Below are 18,038 nucleotides of genomic sequence, written 5' to 3'. Positions count from 1 at the left end.
CCTGATGGAGTATTTTGCTGCGTCTCGGCCTTCAATCATAGCCTTGCCGAGCTTAGCCCGTACCTCCGGCGGGCATTCCGGCAGCAGGTCCGCAACCATATCCCACAGAGAGTGGGTGTAGCGGCCGAAGAGGCATGCGGTGTTGCAAGACCGCAGTCCCAGACTCGGGGACGAGAAGACCTTTTTTCCATACTGGTCGTACCTCTTGGATTCCCGGTCGGGCGGGGCCGACGGGAATGCGGTCTGGAAAGTTGAGGCCTGGATCACCAGACTCTCAGGGGTGGGATGGGGGGACAGGAACTTGGGGTCATCCGTACACGGACGGTGGCATCTGGCCACGTTCCTATCAACAGGCGAACCTGAAGCGGGCCTGGACCACGTGCCCAAAAGAACGTCAGACAAGGCCTTGTTGAACGGCAGCAGTGGCTCCTGTGGGCATGACTGCGGTTTGAGGACCTCAGTGAGGATGTTAGTCCTCACGGCCGCGACGGGGAGCTCAAGGTTTAAGGCCTTGGCAGCCCTCATCAACACCACTGAATAAGCAGCCCCCTCCTCCGTAGCCACGGTAGGAGGCGAGACAAAGCCAGGGTTAGGGGAGTCATCTAGACCACTGGCGTCACCCAAGTCACCTGACCAGTCCACATAGTACTGACACTCACGTGACAGAGGGTCCTCAGACCCCTCCCAATCCTCTCCGTAATCTACCTCCTCATCATATTCGGGATCAACCAGCTAGACCGGCTCCTCGGGGTTCACAGGCCCCATCGGCGTCGGGCGACGCCGGTTCGGCTCCGGGACCGGAGTCGGAGAGGGTATAGGGACGGCACCGCCCGGAGCTGGCGCCGGAGGACCGGCGTCGAGCGGGGACGGCGTCGGGGGTAGCCCCGATGGAAGCGGCGCCGGGGAGGTCGGTTGGCCAGCCGGCGTCGATCCTGAAGGCCCCTGCGGCGCCGGGACCGGAGCCGTCGGCGGCGCCGGGGCCGGAGCACCCGGTGGCGTCGAGGCAGGTGCACCCGACCCGCTAGGGCCCTCGGACGGGGCCACAGGGCCCGAAGGCGCCGTAGGCCCCGTCGGAGGAGACAGCTTCCTCATGGCCATGAGGAACTCTATCTCCTCGGGCTTCGCGCCTTGCCCAGGGACCGTAGGGTATGGAGCAGGCCGCGCCGGCCGGCGGCTCATGCGGAGCCGCGGGGGTGGGGCCACCCGAACCCCCGGCCGCATCGCGTGAGCGTCGGGGAAAGTCGGGGGTACGATGACAACGCCCCAACTTCTGGTGTTTCCTACCTGAGGAACCAGAGGAATGGTGACGACTTCCGGAGCGTTCGTGACGGCTCCGCGACCGCTCCCTCGACCGCTCCCTTGACCTCCGGCCGGACCGGAACCTCTCGACGCGGGGCCGACACCCGCAGCTCGAGCAGCTGGTATGAGCCTGCCGCACTCTCGACCGAGGTTTGACAATCGTTCATTTAAATTACTCTTTTGAGTATAAATGAGGCCAATATTACCACAAAAGTCGAGTGCATAAAGTGATACATAAACGACAATGCGTTACTTCTCCACGTTAAACCCTGGATAGTGCTAAATGTTTAAAAGTACACCGTTTTATTGTTTCAATTCTGCAACTATACATTACCTCATATTCTAAAACTACAACCGAGGTCAGAGCTAAGTCGGTGATAGGTGGATTAACGAACACTTTGAGCAAGTGGGATGAGTGCCACTTGACCCTTGTGATTGGTAACTTTTTGTTGTCTAGTGCTCGACTCCTACTAGCTTTTTTAAATACGGAAAAATGTATTTTTCCATTTTACCCCCTCTGTTCGATCTTGTCGGTAAATAATTATTTTTTAAAGGGAATTTGCTAGAGCACTATAGTTTCTAGCTGGTGGCATCCGTAGGCGTCCCAGTTGAGTTAAATGGCAGATAGAGGTGTCTTTAAAGCCCCCTTGAACTTGACATGTTCATTCATTCTCTTTTTCATAGGAAGAGTTTCAGGCCATAGTAGTTAAGAGGGGACCTTTTTACCACCGGAATATTGCAGGAATTTGTAAGCATTGATTGAAGACGGGGCATTCTGTTGTGATTGCACTATGAGCATTTCTGTCCCATTTGTGGAGTGTGAATTAAGCTGGCAATACAATTGTTTTCGAAGTAACTCTTCCTGCAAGGTGCTGCCAGTGAAGGTAGAGTAGTACACAGGAGGTACCATCTCGTCTTTTCAGACAAGGATATTTACACTGCGCTCAACGCAACATACACTCAAATACAACCCAGTGCCACATATTTACACGCCATATAATTACACTGCACTCAATGCAACATACGCTCCAAATACCACTCAGTGCCACATAGTTACACACCCCATAATTACTCTGCACTCAATGCAACATACACTCCAAACACCACTCAGTGCCACATAATTACACGCCACATAATTACACTGCACTCAATGCAACATACACTCCAAATAAGACTCCGTGCCACATAATTACCCACCACATAATTACACTGTGCTCAACGCGACATACACTCCAAATACCACTCAGTGCCACATAATTATATGCTACATAATTACACTGCACTCAATGCAACATACACTCCAAACAATACCACTCAGTGCCACAATTACACGCCACACAATTACACTTTACTGAATACAACATACACTCCACACAATACCACTCAGTGCCAAATAGTTATATGCTACAAAATGACACTGCGCTCAACGCCACACACACTCCAAATACCACTCAGTGCCACATAATTACACGCCACATAATTACACTGCGCTCAACGCAACATACACTCCAAATACCACTCAGTGCCACATAATTACACGGCACATATTTACACTGCACTCCATGCATTATACACTCCAAATACCACTCTGTGCCTCATACTTACACGCCTCATAATTACACTGCACTCAATGCAACATACACTCCAAATACCACTCAGTGCCAAATAGTTACACTGCATTCAATTCAACATACACTCCAAATACCACTCAGTGCCACATAGTTACACGCCACATAATTACACTGCACTCAATGCAACATACACTCAAAAAACAACTCAGTGCCACATAATTACACTCTACTGAATGCAACACACACTCCACACAATACCACATAATTATATGCTACATAATTATACACTCAATGCAACATACACTCCAAACAATACCACTCAGTGCCTCAATTATATGCTACATAATTACACTGCGCTCAACGCAACATACACTCCAAATACCACTCCGTGCCACATAATTACACTGCACTCAATGCAACATACACTCCAAATACCACTCAGTGCCACATGAGTATATGCTACATATTTACATATGCTACATATTTACACTGCGCTCAACGTAACATACACTCCAAATACCACTCAGTGCCACATAATTACATGCCACATAATTACACTGCACTCAATGCAACATACACTCCAAATACCACTCAGTGCCAATTAGTTACATGCCACATAATTACACTATCGCATCACCACAGCATCACTCAGCACCACCAAGGGGCACCACCACATCACTAAGCGCCACCACAGCATCTGTGCAACCATTCAACAACAACTGGTTCAAATATGTTCTCTCAATGTTTCAAGTTTTATTACAAATGTCACAAAGATGTTAATATTTCACTTCTGTTCTTGGATTCTCATCACAATAAAATACACTGAACATAATATTCACAAAAGTTATTTACAAAAGTTTAATCTATTGCCATTATAAATTACAATAACTTTTATTAATTAAAAAAATTAAAATCAATGGTTATTCGTAATCTCAATACATCCAAGTCACGTAAATACAACACATATTGCATTACAAATGCTATAGGTGTCACATTTGCGAAAGTTAAAAGTATTGTCTTTGTAAATGACAAAGCTATTAATTTCGCTATTTTCAAAACCAACACATAAATAAAAAATGTGTCATTTACAATACCAATAGCTCAAACTTTCCTAATGCGAGACCTATTGGCAACGCCAGTGCTTGTTTAGGTGCGTCAGCCATGGTAAACTGAAGAACTCCTCACAGAGAACAAATTCTGAGAGAAAAATATTGAAAAGGTATGGAAAAAATCCAGAAATACCTGAAAACTGAGCAGAGCTCAGAGGAGACTCCCTTAGCACGACGTGCAGTAGAAAATCTGAGGGACTAGGGCTCCTTCCAGGAAGGTTCTAGAGGGTGGTGTCAGCTGATTGGCTCCTGGCCAAAGTTTGGTCCTTAAAGTTTTGTCCTTATTACAAAAGGACATGGATAAGTTACTAATGAGGGGCCTCTGGCCTATTAGTATGTACATGTCTGTATGACACTGCTATTTTTTATGTACCGGGGACTTCCACCCCGACGCCGGGGAATGATTCAGGCATGTGAATCTATGAAAGATACCCATAATACTGGATAAAAAAGCCTTTCCTCCAGCCTTTTCACATAGGAAGAACCGACATGAACTGGCTGGCGGAAAGATGGATTGTAATCCCCACAGTGGTGCCTGAGAAGGCACCACCCCCAATCTGGGGAATGGGATCTGACCAACCGCCTGACGGGCTCCTTCAACCAGTCGGAAGCGGTCGGTTGGTCCCTGCGGCAATGCGGCAGATCAACCGTATCGTAGTGTGGCGCTCTGACCCCAGTTAAACATGCCAGTAGGACCGACACCGATGTGCTGTCAGTGTCGGTCCCACTGACATAATAATCAGCCCCTTTGTCGTGGAATAAGCCAATAAAAGCCAATTCTGATGCTTGAGTAGGTCCACATTAAAAAACACAATAGTTTCCATAGTGATATCTTCAATACAGATACTGGATTAACAAGGAAACTAACTCTGTTTTTGTTTTAGAGATCAACTCTTTTAATTAGGGAATACGGGTGGCTTATAAACTAAAACACCCCACTCTCACGTTATATTGACCACTCCTTGATAACATACCAACAACAACGTACGAACCAGCAAATTTATCGCAAACTGTTGATAAGTGCTATTTGTACTTTATCCCTTCCATGCAGTAAGAAAACAAGTTACTTACCTGTAACTTTGGTTCCCCAGTATTGGTAACTTTCATAGATTCCCATGCTTTGTATCATTCCCCGTCGTCGGAATGGGAGCCTCGGTAAATAGTAAAAAACTATAGTAGTAAGCACAAAGTGAAAAAATAGGCCTAGGCCTCATCTCATTTTGTAGCTTATCCACCTCTTTGTGTAAAAGAGACCAAATTTCTGCAGCAGCCAATCAGAGCAGCCTCACCCCATAGAACCTTCCTGAGAGAAGCTCAGAGCCTCAGATTTTCGTAGCCGTTGTATATAGCTATCCACCAAGATCAGAAGAGTGAGCTTTCCCAGGGGAGGCGGGTGGGCGCATGGGAATCTATGAAAGTTACCAATACTGGGGAACCAAAGTTACAGGTAAGTAACTTGTTTTCTTGCCCCAGTATTGGAACTTTCATAGATTCCCATGCTTTGTATCAGAGTAACTAGCAGTAAAGAAAAACATATTTTGTCATACTGAAACCTGAAAATGTGACACATCTCTGTAAAAACAGCATAACACATAGGATCATGAAATATGACAATAATGCAGTATACAAAATATGCCCAGGAAGGCGGGATAGAAAGGAAAGCTCACCGACTTATTGGAAAAGGTTCCTCAGGACTGCTTGGCCCACTGCTGCATCCTCCCTCACAGAAGAATCCAGACAATAGTGGCGGGTGAAGGTGTGGACACTGCTCCACGTAGCCGCCCTGCAAATGTCCTTGATAGGGACTCCTGCGAATAACGCCGCAGATGAAGCCATGGATCTGGTAGAGTGAGCACGAACTGCTCGCTGCAGAGGTTTCCCAGCCGCCTGGTGACAAAATTGTATAGCACTGGAAATCCAACGGGAAATACAAGCCTTCGAAACAGCACAACCCTTGCGTGGAGCACTGAAGGAGACAAAGAGCTGTGAAGATTTCCTGAACTGCTTCGTTCGCTCCAGATAGAATTTCAGGCATCTGTGAATGTCCAGAGAGTGCAGAGTTCTTTCCGCAGGTGAAGAAGGTTTTGGAAAAAATGGTTTCAAGACCACGGGTTCATTTAGGTGGAATTCCGAAGGAACTTTCGGGATAAATTTAGGATTTGTTCGTAGAATCAGCACATTATTCTTAAACTGGAGAAAAGGTTCCTCAATCGTGAAAGCCTGTATCTCGCTTACTCTACGAGCCGATGTCAGGGCCAAGAGAAGAGCCACTTTCCAGGAAAGAAACTTAAGGTCAGACTTATGCACAGGTTCAAAAGGGGCTTTCATGAGGGATGACAGAACCAGATTCAAGTGCCAGGTTGGAGGAGGTGGCCGAACTGGAGGAAAAACCCTGAACAAACCTTTCAGGAACTGTTTGACAATCCTAGCCGACCATAGGGAAGGCCCTGAAGATGAACGTCTGAATCTAGAGATGGCTGCCAGATGGACTTTTATCGACGATGGAGCCAATCCCGATTTTGCCAGAGAAAGGAGGTAAGGTAAGAGCTTGTGTGGAGAAGAAGTATACGGGTGTAAACCTTCCTTCTGGCACCAAACACAGAATCTCTTCCATTTGGCTCGATAGGTCTTGTTGGTACTAGGGGCCCGAGCCTGAGCTAGAATGTCTCTACATTCACTTGAGAGATCTAATCCCTGGAACTCTCTGAACTCAGGAGCCACGCTGTCAATCGCAGGGACTTCAAGTCCGGATGTAGAACCTGACCGTGAGACATTGTTAGCAAAGTTGGAATAGGCTGTAGGAGAACTGGCTGGTCCTGGGAGAGGAGAAGAAGCTCCGAGTACCAAACTTGTCTGGGCCATGCTGGAGCGATCAAAATCATCCTGCACGGTTCCACCTTGAGTTTGCTGACCAACTTCGGAATCAGTGGAATGGGAGGAAAAGCGTAAACAAAGGCGCCTGACCAGGCAATCAAAAGCGCATTCCCCAAGGATTCCCGATGGTGAACCCTGCTTGCGAAGGACAGGCATTTGGCGTTCTGGGGAGTCGCAAACAGGTCGATTGATGGTGTCCCCCATCGAGCAAAGAGATCCTCCAGAACGGTCTGATCCAGCTCCCACTCGTGAGAGACTGTCCTCTGACGGCTCAAAGCGTCCGCCTTGACATTGAGCGTCCCCGCTAGATGTTCCGCTGAAAGGGCGACGTTGTTCTGTATCAACCAATTCCATATCGTTTGGGCTTCCTTGGAGAGGGTGGAGGATCTTGTGCCACCCTGTTTGTTTATGTAGTGCATGGCTGTAGTGTTGTCCGTACGAACCAGCACTGTCCTGTTTTGAATCCTCGGAAGAAAAGCTTGAAGAGCCAAGCGGATCGCGAGAAGTTCCAGGAGGTTGATATGGAACTTGCGTTGCACTGGACTCCAGTGACCGCTGACCTTCAGCTCCTGGAGGACCGCTCCCCATCCTTCCATGGAAGCATCCGTTGTTACAATCAGGGGAGATGGAGGAATGAGGAACGATAAACCCTTGGAAAGATTGTCTTTTTCCAGCCACCAGCCGCCTGCTTTTCTCATTTCTTTGGTAACGACAACCTTGTCGTCGAAGGATCCTGTGACCTGCCGCCACTGTCTGTCCAGTTGCTCTTGTAGTGGACGCATCCTGAGCCTGCAGTGCGGAACTAAAGGAATGCAAGATGAAATCGATCCGAGAAGTGATTTGTACTTGCGAACTGTCAGTGTCTTTCGAGATTGGAGAAGACGAGCTGAACACATTAGTTTGGTCTGGCGCTCCTCCGATGGAAGGGCTAAGCAACTGTCCGTGTTCAGGATGGCACCCAGGAACCTTGTTGACCTGGATGGGTATAAAACCGATTTCTCCTTGTTGAGGCGAAGACCTAGCCGCTCGAACAGATCCTTGCACGTCCGGACTGCACTGGACGCTTCTTGAACAGATGGAGCTTTCAGCAGCCAATCGTCCAGGTATGGAAACACCTGAATAGCTTGTTTTCTGAGAAAAGCTGCCACCGGAGCTAGAACCTTTGTGAAGATCCGTGGGGCGGACCGGAGACCAAATGGCAGTACCTTGAATTGAAAGTGACTCTTGCCCACTGTAAAGCGCAGATATTGCCTGTGAGCTGGATGGATAGGAACGTGGAAGTAGGCGTCCTCCAAATCGAGGGTCGCCATATAATCCCCCGGATTGAGCAGACGAAGGATGTCCTGAAGAGTGACCATCCTGAAGGACAACTTCACGAGATAAGTGTTGAGCTGCCGTAGATCTAAAATCGGACGCCACTTGTTCTTTGTCTTCCGAACCAGGAAGAACCTGGAATTGAACCCCTTTCCCTTTTGCGAAAGGGGTACAGGCTCTACTGCCCCCTTGGTGAAAAGTTGGTGGGCTTCGAGATGAAGGAGCCTGAGATGTTTCGGAAGGAAGGCATCCGGCGCTCTTGTTGGAGGAAGGTCTTGAAACTCCAATGTGTGTCCTTCTCTGACAATCTGGAGGACCCACTGATCCGATGTAATAATTATCCAGTTGTGTAGGCAATGGGAAATCCTGCCCCCCACAGATGTGAATGAGGGAACAGGAACAGTGGAAAGAGCCACCTGGCCGCTATTGTTTCCTGGTGTTGTCTCTCCTTTGCTGCCCCTGGCGTCCTCTAGGCTGCTGGCGAGAGAAAGAGCCCCTTTGAGTGTATTGTGGTTTATACGACTGGCTGGACTGAGATCCAGAGGAGTAGCGATTTTGATTACCTCCACGGTAAGACGAAAAGCCTCTTCCTCTAGCTCCTCTGAAGGGCACCTTACGATACTGCAATGTACCCAAGGACTTAGCTGTATCCGTGTCCTTTTTGATTCCCTGCAGGGCCTCATCGACGTGCTTGCCAAATAGCATCTCACCGTCATATGGCAGATCCAAGATCTTATTCTGTACCTCCTGCCTGAACCATGTGGCCTTTAACCACCCTTGGCGTCGCAGAACCGCCGAGCCAGCTAGTGCACGGAATGCGGTGGTTGCAATATCCATTGCCACATCAATGACTTCCGAAGAGGCCCGCTCCCCTTCGAGCAAAATCTTCTTCACATCTTCCTTAGACGAATCCTGCAGTTCGTCAACAAATGGGGCCAGATCGCACCACATTTGTCGATCATAGCGTCCCAGAATCGCTAACGCATTGGCCGCCCTAACCAGGAGACTGGCCATAGCTGAAAACCTCTTGCCCACATTGTCTAGGCGCCTGCCCTCCTTATCTGGCGGCGTAGTCATCGGCGCAGAAGGATTCTTGGACTTGCTCTGGGCAGCCTGCGAAATGACCGAATCCGGTTTCGGTTGGCCAAGTAAACATGCTGGACTGCCATCCGGTGCCTTATACTTCTTTTCTAGTCTCGGAAGTACCGGGAGGACTGTAGCCGGATTATGCATAGCCTTCAAGCCCTCAGACCAGACATGCTCGATGATTGGAATGGACCTCACTGACTTCCTGAATGGTTCTTTAAAGTCATACAAAAAGCAATCCGATTGCACTGTGGTCACTGGGAGACCAAATCTTTTGGATGCCCTGTCCATTAAGTTGTGAAACCCTCCAACATCCGCTGGAGGCGAAGTAATATTATCCGGGTCGGTGTTGTCCGGATCCATAGGGTCAGTAGTATTCCATGGCGTCTGTTGATCCTGATCAGGATCCGCTTGCTGGTCTGCATCTGAAGACGCAGCATCATCATCATCATCATCAGTGTCCTGCACCTGCACTACCTCTTGAGGGCGCACTTCCAGCGCAGCGGCACGCTCTCTTGAGGGTAAAGAATGGTCTGCCACAGGACGCAATGTCTGAGGCGGAGGTGTCGTGGTGCGCACTTGTTGGGCTTCCGGAGGTGTCGGGAAACGTTGCTTGTAATCCCGCAACATAAGTTGTAAATCCGTCACTAAAGCGGATGGTATTGCCACCATACCCTCGGGTAACTGACGCATCGGTTGTTGTGGAGGCACCTGCCTGGAAGCAGTACATTCCTCCTCATAATAATGCTCTGGAGCATAGTGCTGTCGTTCCATCTGCTCCTCCTCAGAGCTAAACTCCTGCACCTTAACCTGGAGGTCAGAAGGGCTATAGGCCTGCCCAAATTCACTGAAAGTCTCTTCCTCAGAGTCATCCTCCAATAGTAGTGTTGGTGGTAGCTTCTGAACCTGGCGAGGAGACGTCATCTCTGGCGTGATATGCTTCCTTTTCAGCGAAAAAACATGTTTTCCCGCCAATTCCATCGTCGACGAGGTCGTCGTCGACGAGGCCCTCGTCGACGAGGCCGTCGTCGACGGGGAGGTCTTCTGTATCAGTGTCGACAGTGGAAGAGTAGACATAGAAACTGTCTTCGTCGACGAGGATAGTGTCGTCGACGAGGTGAAGCTCATCGTCGACGATGGTGGAATCGTCGACGGGACCGTCGACGAGCTCGTCGTCATCAACATGGCAACCGGCGTCGTCGACATCGTCGTCGTCGAAGTCGTCCTCGTCGACGACACCGCCGTCGACGGCAGCTTTGCAGACATTGTCGTCGACGTGGAGGTGGTCACCCTCGTCGACGACGAGCAGGATTCCGGAGCCTTGAAAGCAGTCGACGGTGTAGGCGTCGACGCAGCCATCGTCGACGAGCCCGTCGACGAGGCAACCTTGGTAGAGTTGTCCTTTTTAACACTCGTAGACGACGTACCTGGGAGTTTAGTCGTCGACGGTTTATGCTTCTTGTCTGAAGCCGCCTCTTGAATCGGGGTTGAAGGTTTTTTGACCCCACGATCCTTCTCTGAGGAAGGCGAAGAGACTGTAGAAGCCTTTCTCACCTTTTTTGATGTCAGAAGTTCCTCAGGCTTACCCTGCCTCTCCTTTTCACCTCGGTGAGGAGATTTTTGGGCAGCCGGCCTGTCAGACCTATCAGAGGTCCCTGGTAAGGCCTTGTGTCGGGACTCGTCTGAAGCAGAAAGGGGGGACCTACCCCTCTTTTGAGACCTTCTGGATGACACCATAGACGAGGAGCCCTCACTGTCCGAAGAGATAATGTCCTTCCGGTCTTTCACCTTCTGAAGCCATGTGAGGAGACGTCCTTCTCTGTCCCTCTGGGTCTTGGCTGAGAAGGATCTGCAAATCGGACAGTCTGTCGGTTTATGGTCCGGATACAAACAGTAGATACAATCCTCATGTTTGTCCTCGACAAACAACCTCTTCTTAGAGCAGGTGGCACAGGCTCTAAAAAGGGCTTTCCTCTCCGACATGTTGAGAAAAAATCCAAGTAGTTGAAGAAAAAACTGAAGAAAACTGAGCAGAGCTCAATGGAGACTCCCTTGCACAACGTGCGGTAGAAAATCTGAGGCTCTGAGCTTCTCTCAGGAAGGTTCTATGGGGTGAGGCTGCTCTGATTGGCTGCTGCAGAAATTTGGTCTCTTTTACACAAAGAGGTGGATAAGCTACAAAATGAGATGAGGCCTAGGCCTATTTTTTCACTTTGTGCTTACTACTATAGTTTTTTACTATTTACCGAGGCTCCCATTCCGACGACGGGGAATGATACAAAGCATGGGAATCTATGAAAGTTCCAATACTGGGGCAAAGAGGTTTTGATACTATTGATTGGAAACAGCTCTTTATATAGTTTTTTATTTTTGCAGTTTTCAAAAGCACACTCAATTGACAGAGAAAGAAGCACACAGATATATCTGTCCAAATTTTATTTAAAGAAATACTTTAAGCGTTTCTTAATATTCTATATATTTCTATACAAAATTCTGATGCCAAAAAAGCTCCCTTTGAAAACGGATAAACAATTGCTTTGAATGTACAAAAACAGACAATAAAATTTGTTAACAGTAAAAGCATAGTAAACATGTGCAGTTTTCAAACAGTTCATATAGTCTCGAAACCAGTGCAAATGGGACAATGGAATACATTCATACCACTTTCTCTTATTCCCAATCACTGCCAGTATTCTTTTCTTCCATCTCCTGGAAGGAGCTCATTGTGCTTACAGGAAAAAGAAATACAATCCCTTTTATTTGCACCGTAGAAAAGTGCAAAAGGTGAAAATATGTTTATTACACTTTTGTGGTTATCAAACCCACAAAAACAGCTAATAAAATCATGTTTATGGTATTCACGTGTAAGGCCACATAAAAAAGGCAGACAAATTAAGGCACCTTGATGATTCACTTCAATAAAAAGTCTTGTTAACTGTAATATTTTTAGTGGATTACAAAATATAGTATTCTTTTTAATGAATTGAACATTCGTGAATCATATTGCTGATAGAAGAATCGGTCTGTAATATAGGAGACAGGCATGTCCGAGACGTCTATATAAACGTTGAAATCACTTTTAAACGTGGTCGCTATAAAAATATATTTTACTACCATGTAAATACCGGAAAATATCCATTACTAAAAATGTGTGGGTAGTAGTAAACCATTGCGATCTAGTAAAAGGGAAGGAGAGTTAGTAGTGCACAGTCTTATTATGAATTCATTTACAATAATTACATCACATCTCACTGAAGACCTAGAATCAGTCTGCTGTACACGAGGACTTCAAATCCATTAAAAACAAACACCACTATAGAAACATTTAGGAATACCAGACTTTGTTTCACATAATACATTCAGAAAGTACAAAAAAAATCTATTCTAAATCAAACGAAGGAAATATCAATTACCAAGACACTAAAATGCATTGTGGAAAGCTTAACAGTCTTGCTTCTGTACCATCCCACTGAAATAACCTGGTAGGTACACATAGAAGGTTATACAAATGCATACTCATTTGGTCCATGTTTTGAAGAACAAACTCCATAAGCCTTGAAGGGATATCTACCTGCTCCACTCCGTGTGCAAAGATTACTGAAAGATGCATTCAATTTAATTTCTGAAAAGAAGACTAAAACAGCTAAGCAATATCTATCTTCGATATACAGTGTCATTATCTCGGTAGTCCAACAATGACACAGAACAAATATTGAATGATGATCAGGCAGATTCAGTGAATGGTTATCCCTCTCAGATGCCCCAGGGTAACTCCCTTCCTCACAGTGGAATCGAACACAGGGTTTTCTGCAAACAACACTTACCCCGTAGATGTATGTACATACAACTTCCACTTGCATCTGGAAACCAATCGTAGCCCACTTCCTAATTTCTGCAAATAAAGAAATTTAAGGCTAATTTCTGGATTAGATATAAAAGCTGTTATAACGTGGAAGGGTGAAAAGGATGAATAAGTGGTATGAGTGCGTGGAACTACTTTATCTTAAAACAAAATAATCTTTGGTAAATTGGTTCCAGGTGACTAATTCACTCTTGTGACCCTGACCTCCTAGATTTCACTCTGGACATTGAAATGACCACTACCAAAACAGCTGTCTTCGTCAGAATCTGTAATGACACACACAGTACGCGATCGCTACCACAACCAGGGCAAGAATTAGTGGAAACCTCTATGACCATGAGCTTAGGATATTAAAAAAGGCAATCTAACATGAAACTGAACACTACTCCAGACCAATATCATCACTGCATGCTGTAGCACATCTTACATTTCCCATTCCATCCTAACGGTTTTCTGGTGGGAATCTCACCGCCTCAGAAGGACATCTAACTGTCTTAAGCAACTTTTGGATCCAAATTATTTCACATAAACTTGCCATTTCAAGAGTCAAAGTCATTGCTGATGCTGAAGAGACATGGTGTCTCAGCCTCTACGTAAAGATTACCTTACTTTCATACCGTCTACCTCAAACTCCCATGTACATAAAAGACACACATTTTCTGTGTTTCTGAAAGTCAATTGCTCGTTCAAAAGATGGAAGAATCTTAGGTGGCTAAAATACATACAACTTCAAGGTATACACCCTGCCTTGCTTTCGTGGCCATCGTAAAACATGAGGATTATCCAACTAAGACATCTGTGATCCCATACTGCAACAGTTTTCTAGATTGTCACAACGGTATTCAGTTGCAGAGACTGCACTGCTGGTTACCAGTACAATACAGCACTCGAATAAGAATACAAAAAGTAATGTTATTACAGAAACGTATATGTTCCTTAGCTCCTGTATATGCAATAAACCAAGACGGAGGTAAGGGTTCCTACTATGATACTTATTTAAAAACTTAACTGACCATGTGACTAAAATGGTTCCAAATATCATAAATGACAAGTTGCTACATTTTTTCAGGCAATGATATCCGTCGGGTACCAGTGGATTCCAGACTGGACGGCCACTAACCTTTGACTTACACCATCTCACATAAGATGACTCTTTCTGAGGCAGCATATTAAGGCCGCAGCTTCATCAAGATCATAAAAATATGGATTGTAATTAAGTGCAACTGGCATACTCACTGAACTGTTTCCAACAATGTAAGAGATCGCATGTAAAAGAGTTAAGGCACTAATAATGAAGCAAGGCATCAATATGCTCCTGATTAATCGGAATTACTATCAAATTAGCATACTGGCTAGAATTGTATGTTCTCTTTCAGTGCACTAATACCATGCGATCCCATAAAGGCATGTTAGAAAAACACCAGTAATGTATTCACCCTGAGTTGATATGGGCCACCATTCCCTCAATTATAAGCACGACCAGTTTCAGCTGGTTAAAAGGCAAAATGGGCTCCTCAGTTCTTACGAAAAAAGCTGGTAAAACACAAAACATGAATACAAAGAAAGGTAAGATTTGCCTCATTGTAAGACTGTCCTGTTATTGCTCCCCTTAAAAAAGTGCACTGCAACTTCTATATGCAACAAGTACACACTACAAGCAAACTCAAGGTTGTGTGGTTAAATATTTTGGAGCTTGAGAGCAAATGCATTTCATGGATGCGTGAAGGTCAAAACACTTCCATTAACAGCACTATTCGCAAACTTGCACAGAAGGACACTGCCACATGCCCATACACTTGAGTTGGATGCTCTATGCTCCTAAAGGGACGCATTTTTCTAGGAACTAGGACTTACTTGTGTCAAACACATAACATGTCACAGACCAGACTAAATGGAGAGGAAATGTGTGCTGAAAAGGCATGGCACCATTTTGCAGGTGGTATTCATGGACGTGTCAAGAAGTACTTTTTATCAGTACTATTACCACCATAATGTTATGAGCAAACTTTCTTACAGCAGAGTTCCTGACGTATGCAATACTCACCCTTCGCCCGAAAATGTAGTGAAGATAAGTCAATCAGAATAGGTTCGTCAACAGGTGGAGCCATGGTAGGTCATTAAAACAGAACAAACGAAGCAAATTTGATGGCCATTTCGGAAACCGACCATTACCTATCCTATTTCACACCAAAACACTTGCTAAACACTCACACGACAAGCTGATGCCTCGTCCTTTACAAATAGCTAAACACGGAGCCCTCAGTGCAAAGTAACTCTCATGCTTCCCAAAGCAAATTTTTAAAACCAACCCTCAATACAGGGTCAGAATTACTGATGTTGGTAACGAACTGCAAAACACCAGGCTGATTGTACACTTGTCTGGAAAAAAAAACATCCTTCGGTGCCCGATTGGATGCCTGTGTAAGCAGACGTAGGCATCACAGCACAGTAAAAGACCATGTTATGGTACAGTTGCTGGTGTTAAAGGGGATTGTGGCACACTTTCAAATCCATCCATTTTCTAGTGGTTAAATATTTTAGAAATCATGATACGAACAATAGTAGACAAAAAGTATAAAGTAGTGTAGTACTATACAGAACGAACACAACTTCCCCCACAAAATCAAATCAAGATACACTTCCTCATACTCGTGTCAGTTTGTGTGCTATTTTCACCCGAAGTACATGCAGCATGTCAAACATTGCTGTTTCTGAATCTGCAGTCAAATTATCTCTTTAACAAACCAGTACCACCCATTATCACAAACTAAGTATTAGGCAAATATGGTCTATGAGCAGTTTACACAAGCTAGGTAAAGCTATGTTCCTTCATTTGCTGTTGAGTACTTTACAACAGTGAATATATTTCATGACAAATCCCAAGTGATGTACTTTCCTACTACATCTTAACAAGGTGTCTATAAATGTATTAAATTTAACCGAAATCATTCAGGAAATCTGTCCTGCTTCAGGATGGAGGGCACCTCAGGAGAGAACGTCTCCTTATTCTTTAGGCAACCCCTTACATCCTTCGGTGAGCAGAGGAGGCATCTCCAGCTCTTAGTGCTGAGGGTTAAAGATTCGTTTATTTTAAGAGATAAACTGATTTACCTTAAAAACAACAAAAGGGAAAGCTGGAAAAAGGCATCTGCATTATAATTTAGGTTAGACACCGAGCTAAAGCTTCGGTCATTCATTTCTTCTGCTAGTTTAAAAATGTGGATGTAATTTCCACTCTGGATGCCTTTTCAATGCCAGAGTTCATAATATGCATATACAGATACAGATCTTTAGTGACGGTTCTTTCTTATTCATTTTTTACAATATGTACTTCCCTTCTAAGGATGATGCATGCTTATGTAATCCTTAATTACACATGGACGGTTTAAAAAGTGCTTAAACTGCATTATTTCCAGACTCCCGTACCGGGAGGATGTTCGAGAATTGCTGTCAAGAGGCAGGAAGAGTTACAGGGTGAATTAACTTGGTGCCATTAAAGGGTTAACAGCAATATGCAGACAGTCCTCAATATTCCCAAGAGGTTGCCATGGGCTACCGATGACCGGCTGAATCCAGCTTTTTGACAGATTTCCCCTGTTTACCCACACTGACTGCCCAGCATCCATTTGTTTTGTGCAGCATTTTCCACAGTGACCTGTCGGAGCTCAGATAAGGGGGGCCCCAAACAGTTTCCTACACCACTCGACGTTGATGCTAGGTGGGCCGTCAATCGTCCGCATTTTACTGAGCCATTCTGTGGGTAGTCCTTTGAATGCAATCCGGTATTCACTGTCAAAGGCCTCTGCGGGTGGAGAAGAGAATAATGTTTCAGTTTACTAACTTCCCACATGATGAACAAGTAACGTCGTAATATAACAGACGACACAAAACAGTAATAGTGTGCAACAAAATTAAGTTACTAGTAAATAAATTTCTTTCAGCACTGGGATCTTGAGCATCTTCTATAGACACACGTTATTTTTATTTTACATTCTCCGTAGTTAAACATGGTAACCTCTGTAACATGGGCTATCTTTCAAGAAATATTACCTAGCTATCTATATAGATGTATATACATAAATATATTTACAAATATACATACAATTGTATACTATATGCGCTCTCTCTCACACACACACACACACACACACACACACACACACACTCCCTCTCTACTCCCTCTCTCTCTCCCTTACTTAAAAAAAAAAACAGAGTGTAATATGGTATTTATTACCATTGTTGATTGTGGTGAGTGGGCATGACTCACTAAAAGTGAGTTAAGTTGCTCTCCTCACCCTCAACAACGGTAATAAACATTACTTACGGCAGATCTGCATATATGGCTGCTTACGCCATCCTGGTTTGTCATGCGTAGTTGTAATAAGCAGGGCTGCGGGAATTAAGTGATTCTGTGGACACTGCGTTTTTCGAATAGTTCGGGATTTGCCGCATGAGCCATAATCTTCTGCTCAATCTGCAGATTTTAATTATAAAAAATAGTTTCTAGCTGAAACAGATCAAATGTACCTGAAATCACAGCATTATGTTTTGTCGCAAAGTGGATGGCTCTTTGGGGAGGATTAGAGGGTATGGAGCTTCCTCTTGCCTGCTGCATGTGGAAGGCGGACCTGGGTCTTTGTGTCTGTAAAGCGCCCATAGCCTTAGTAGTCTCTGTGTCCATTTATTTTATCACAAAAAACACAGTTGATGGACAGAATGCAGAACAATGTCTTACATTCATCCCAGTACAAAGATCTGGGCCTAAATCCATCGTTTTTTTGCACTCCACACCACCCTAGGTCAGACAATGGCTATTTGCAAATCAGCCTTGACCCTGTGCCTCATGGAAACAGTTCAGCCCGAACTACCAAGCCATGTCTTTCCTAGACCGGAATCAAGCATCCAAGGATCGGTTTCTGGCTA

General features: G+C 45.4%; 1 protein-coding gene across 2 annotated transcripts in view; it reads right to left on the bottom strand.

Annotated features, from left to right (window-relative positions):
- Nucleotides 1–11,674: 11,674 nt before the first annotated feature.
- DENND4C (DENN domain containing 4C) overlaps nucleotides 11,675–18,038 on the bottom strand; it is a 1,503,495-nt gene continuing 1,497,131 nt past the window's right edge. For both annotated transcript variants that reach the window (XM_086951990.1, XM_086951991.1), the window contains exon 35: nucleotides 11,675–16,917. In XM_086951990.1, coding sequence (XP_086808116.1) covers nucleotides 16,781–16,917 — 137 coding nt within the window. In that variant the 3' untranslated portion in view covers nucleotides 11,675–16,780. The remainder of the gene's footprint in view (nucleotides 16,918–18,038) is intronic.

The sequence above is a fragment of the Lissotriton vulgaris genome, unplaced genomic scaffold (genome assembly GCF_964263255.1).
Source record: "Lissotriton vulgaris unplaced genomic scaffold, aLisVul1.2 SCAFFOLD_247, whole genome shotgun sequence".
NCBI classification, from domain to species: domain Eukaryota; kingdom Metazoa; phylum Chordata; class Amphibia; order Caudata; family Salamandridae; genus Lissotriton; species Lissotriton vulgaris.
Note: the sequence above shows the minus strand (reverse complement) of the source record. Positions and strands in the feature narration are given on the sequence as shown.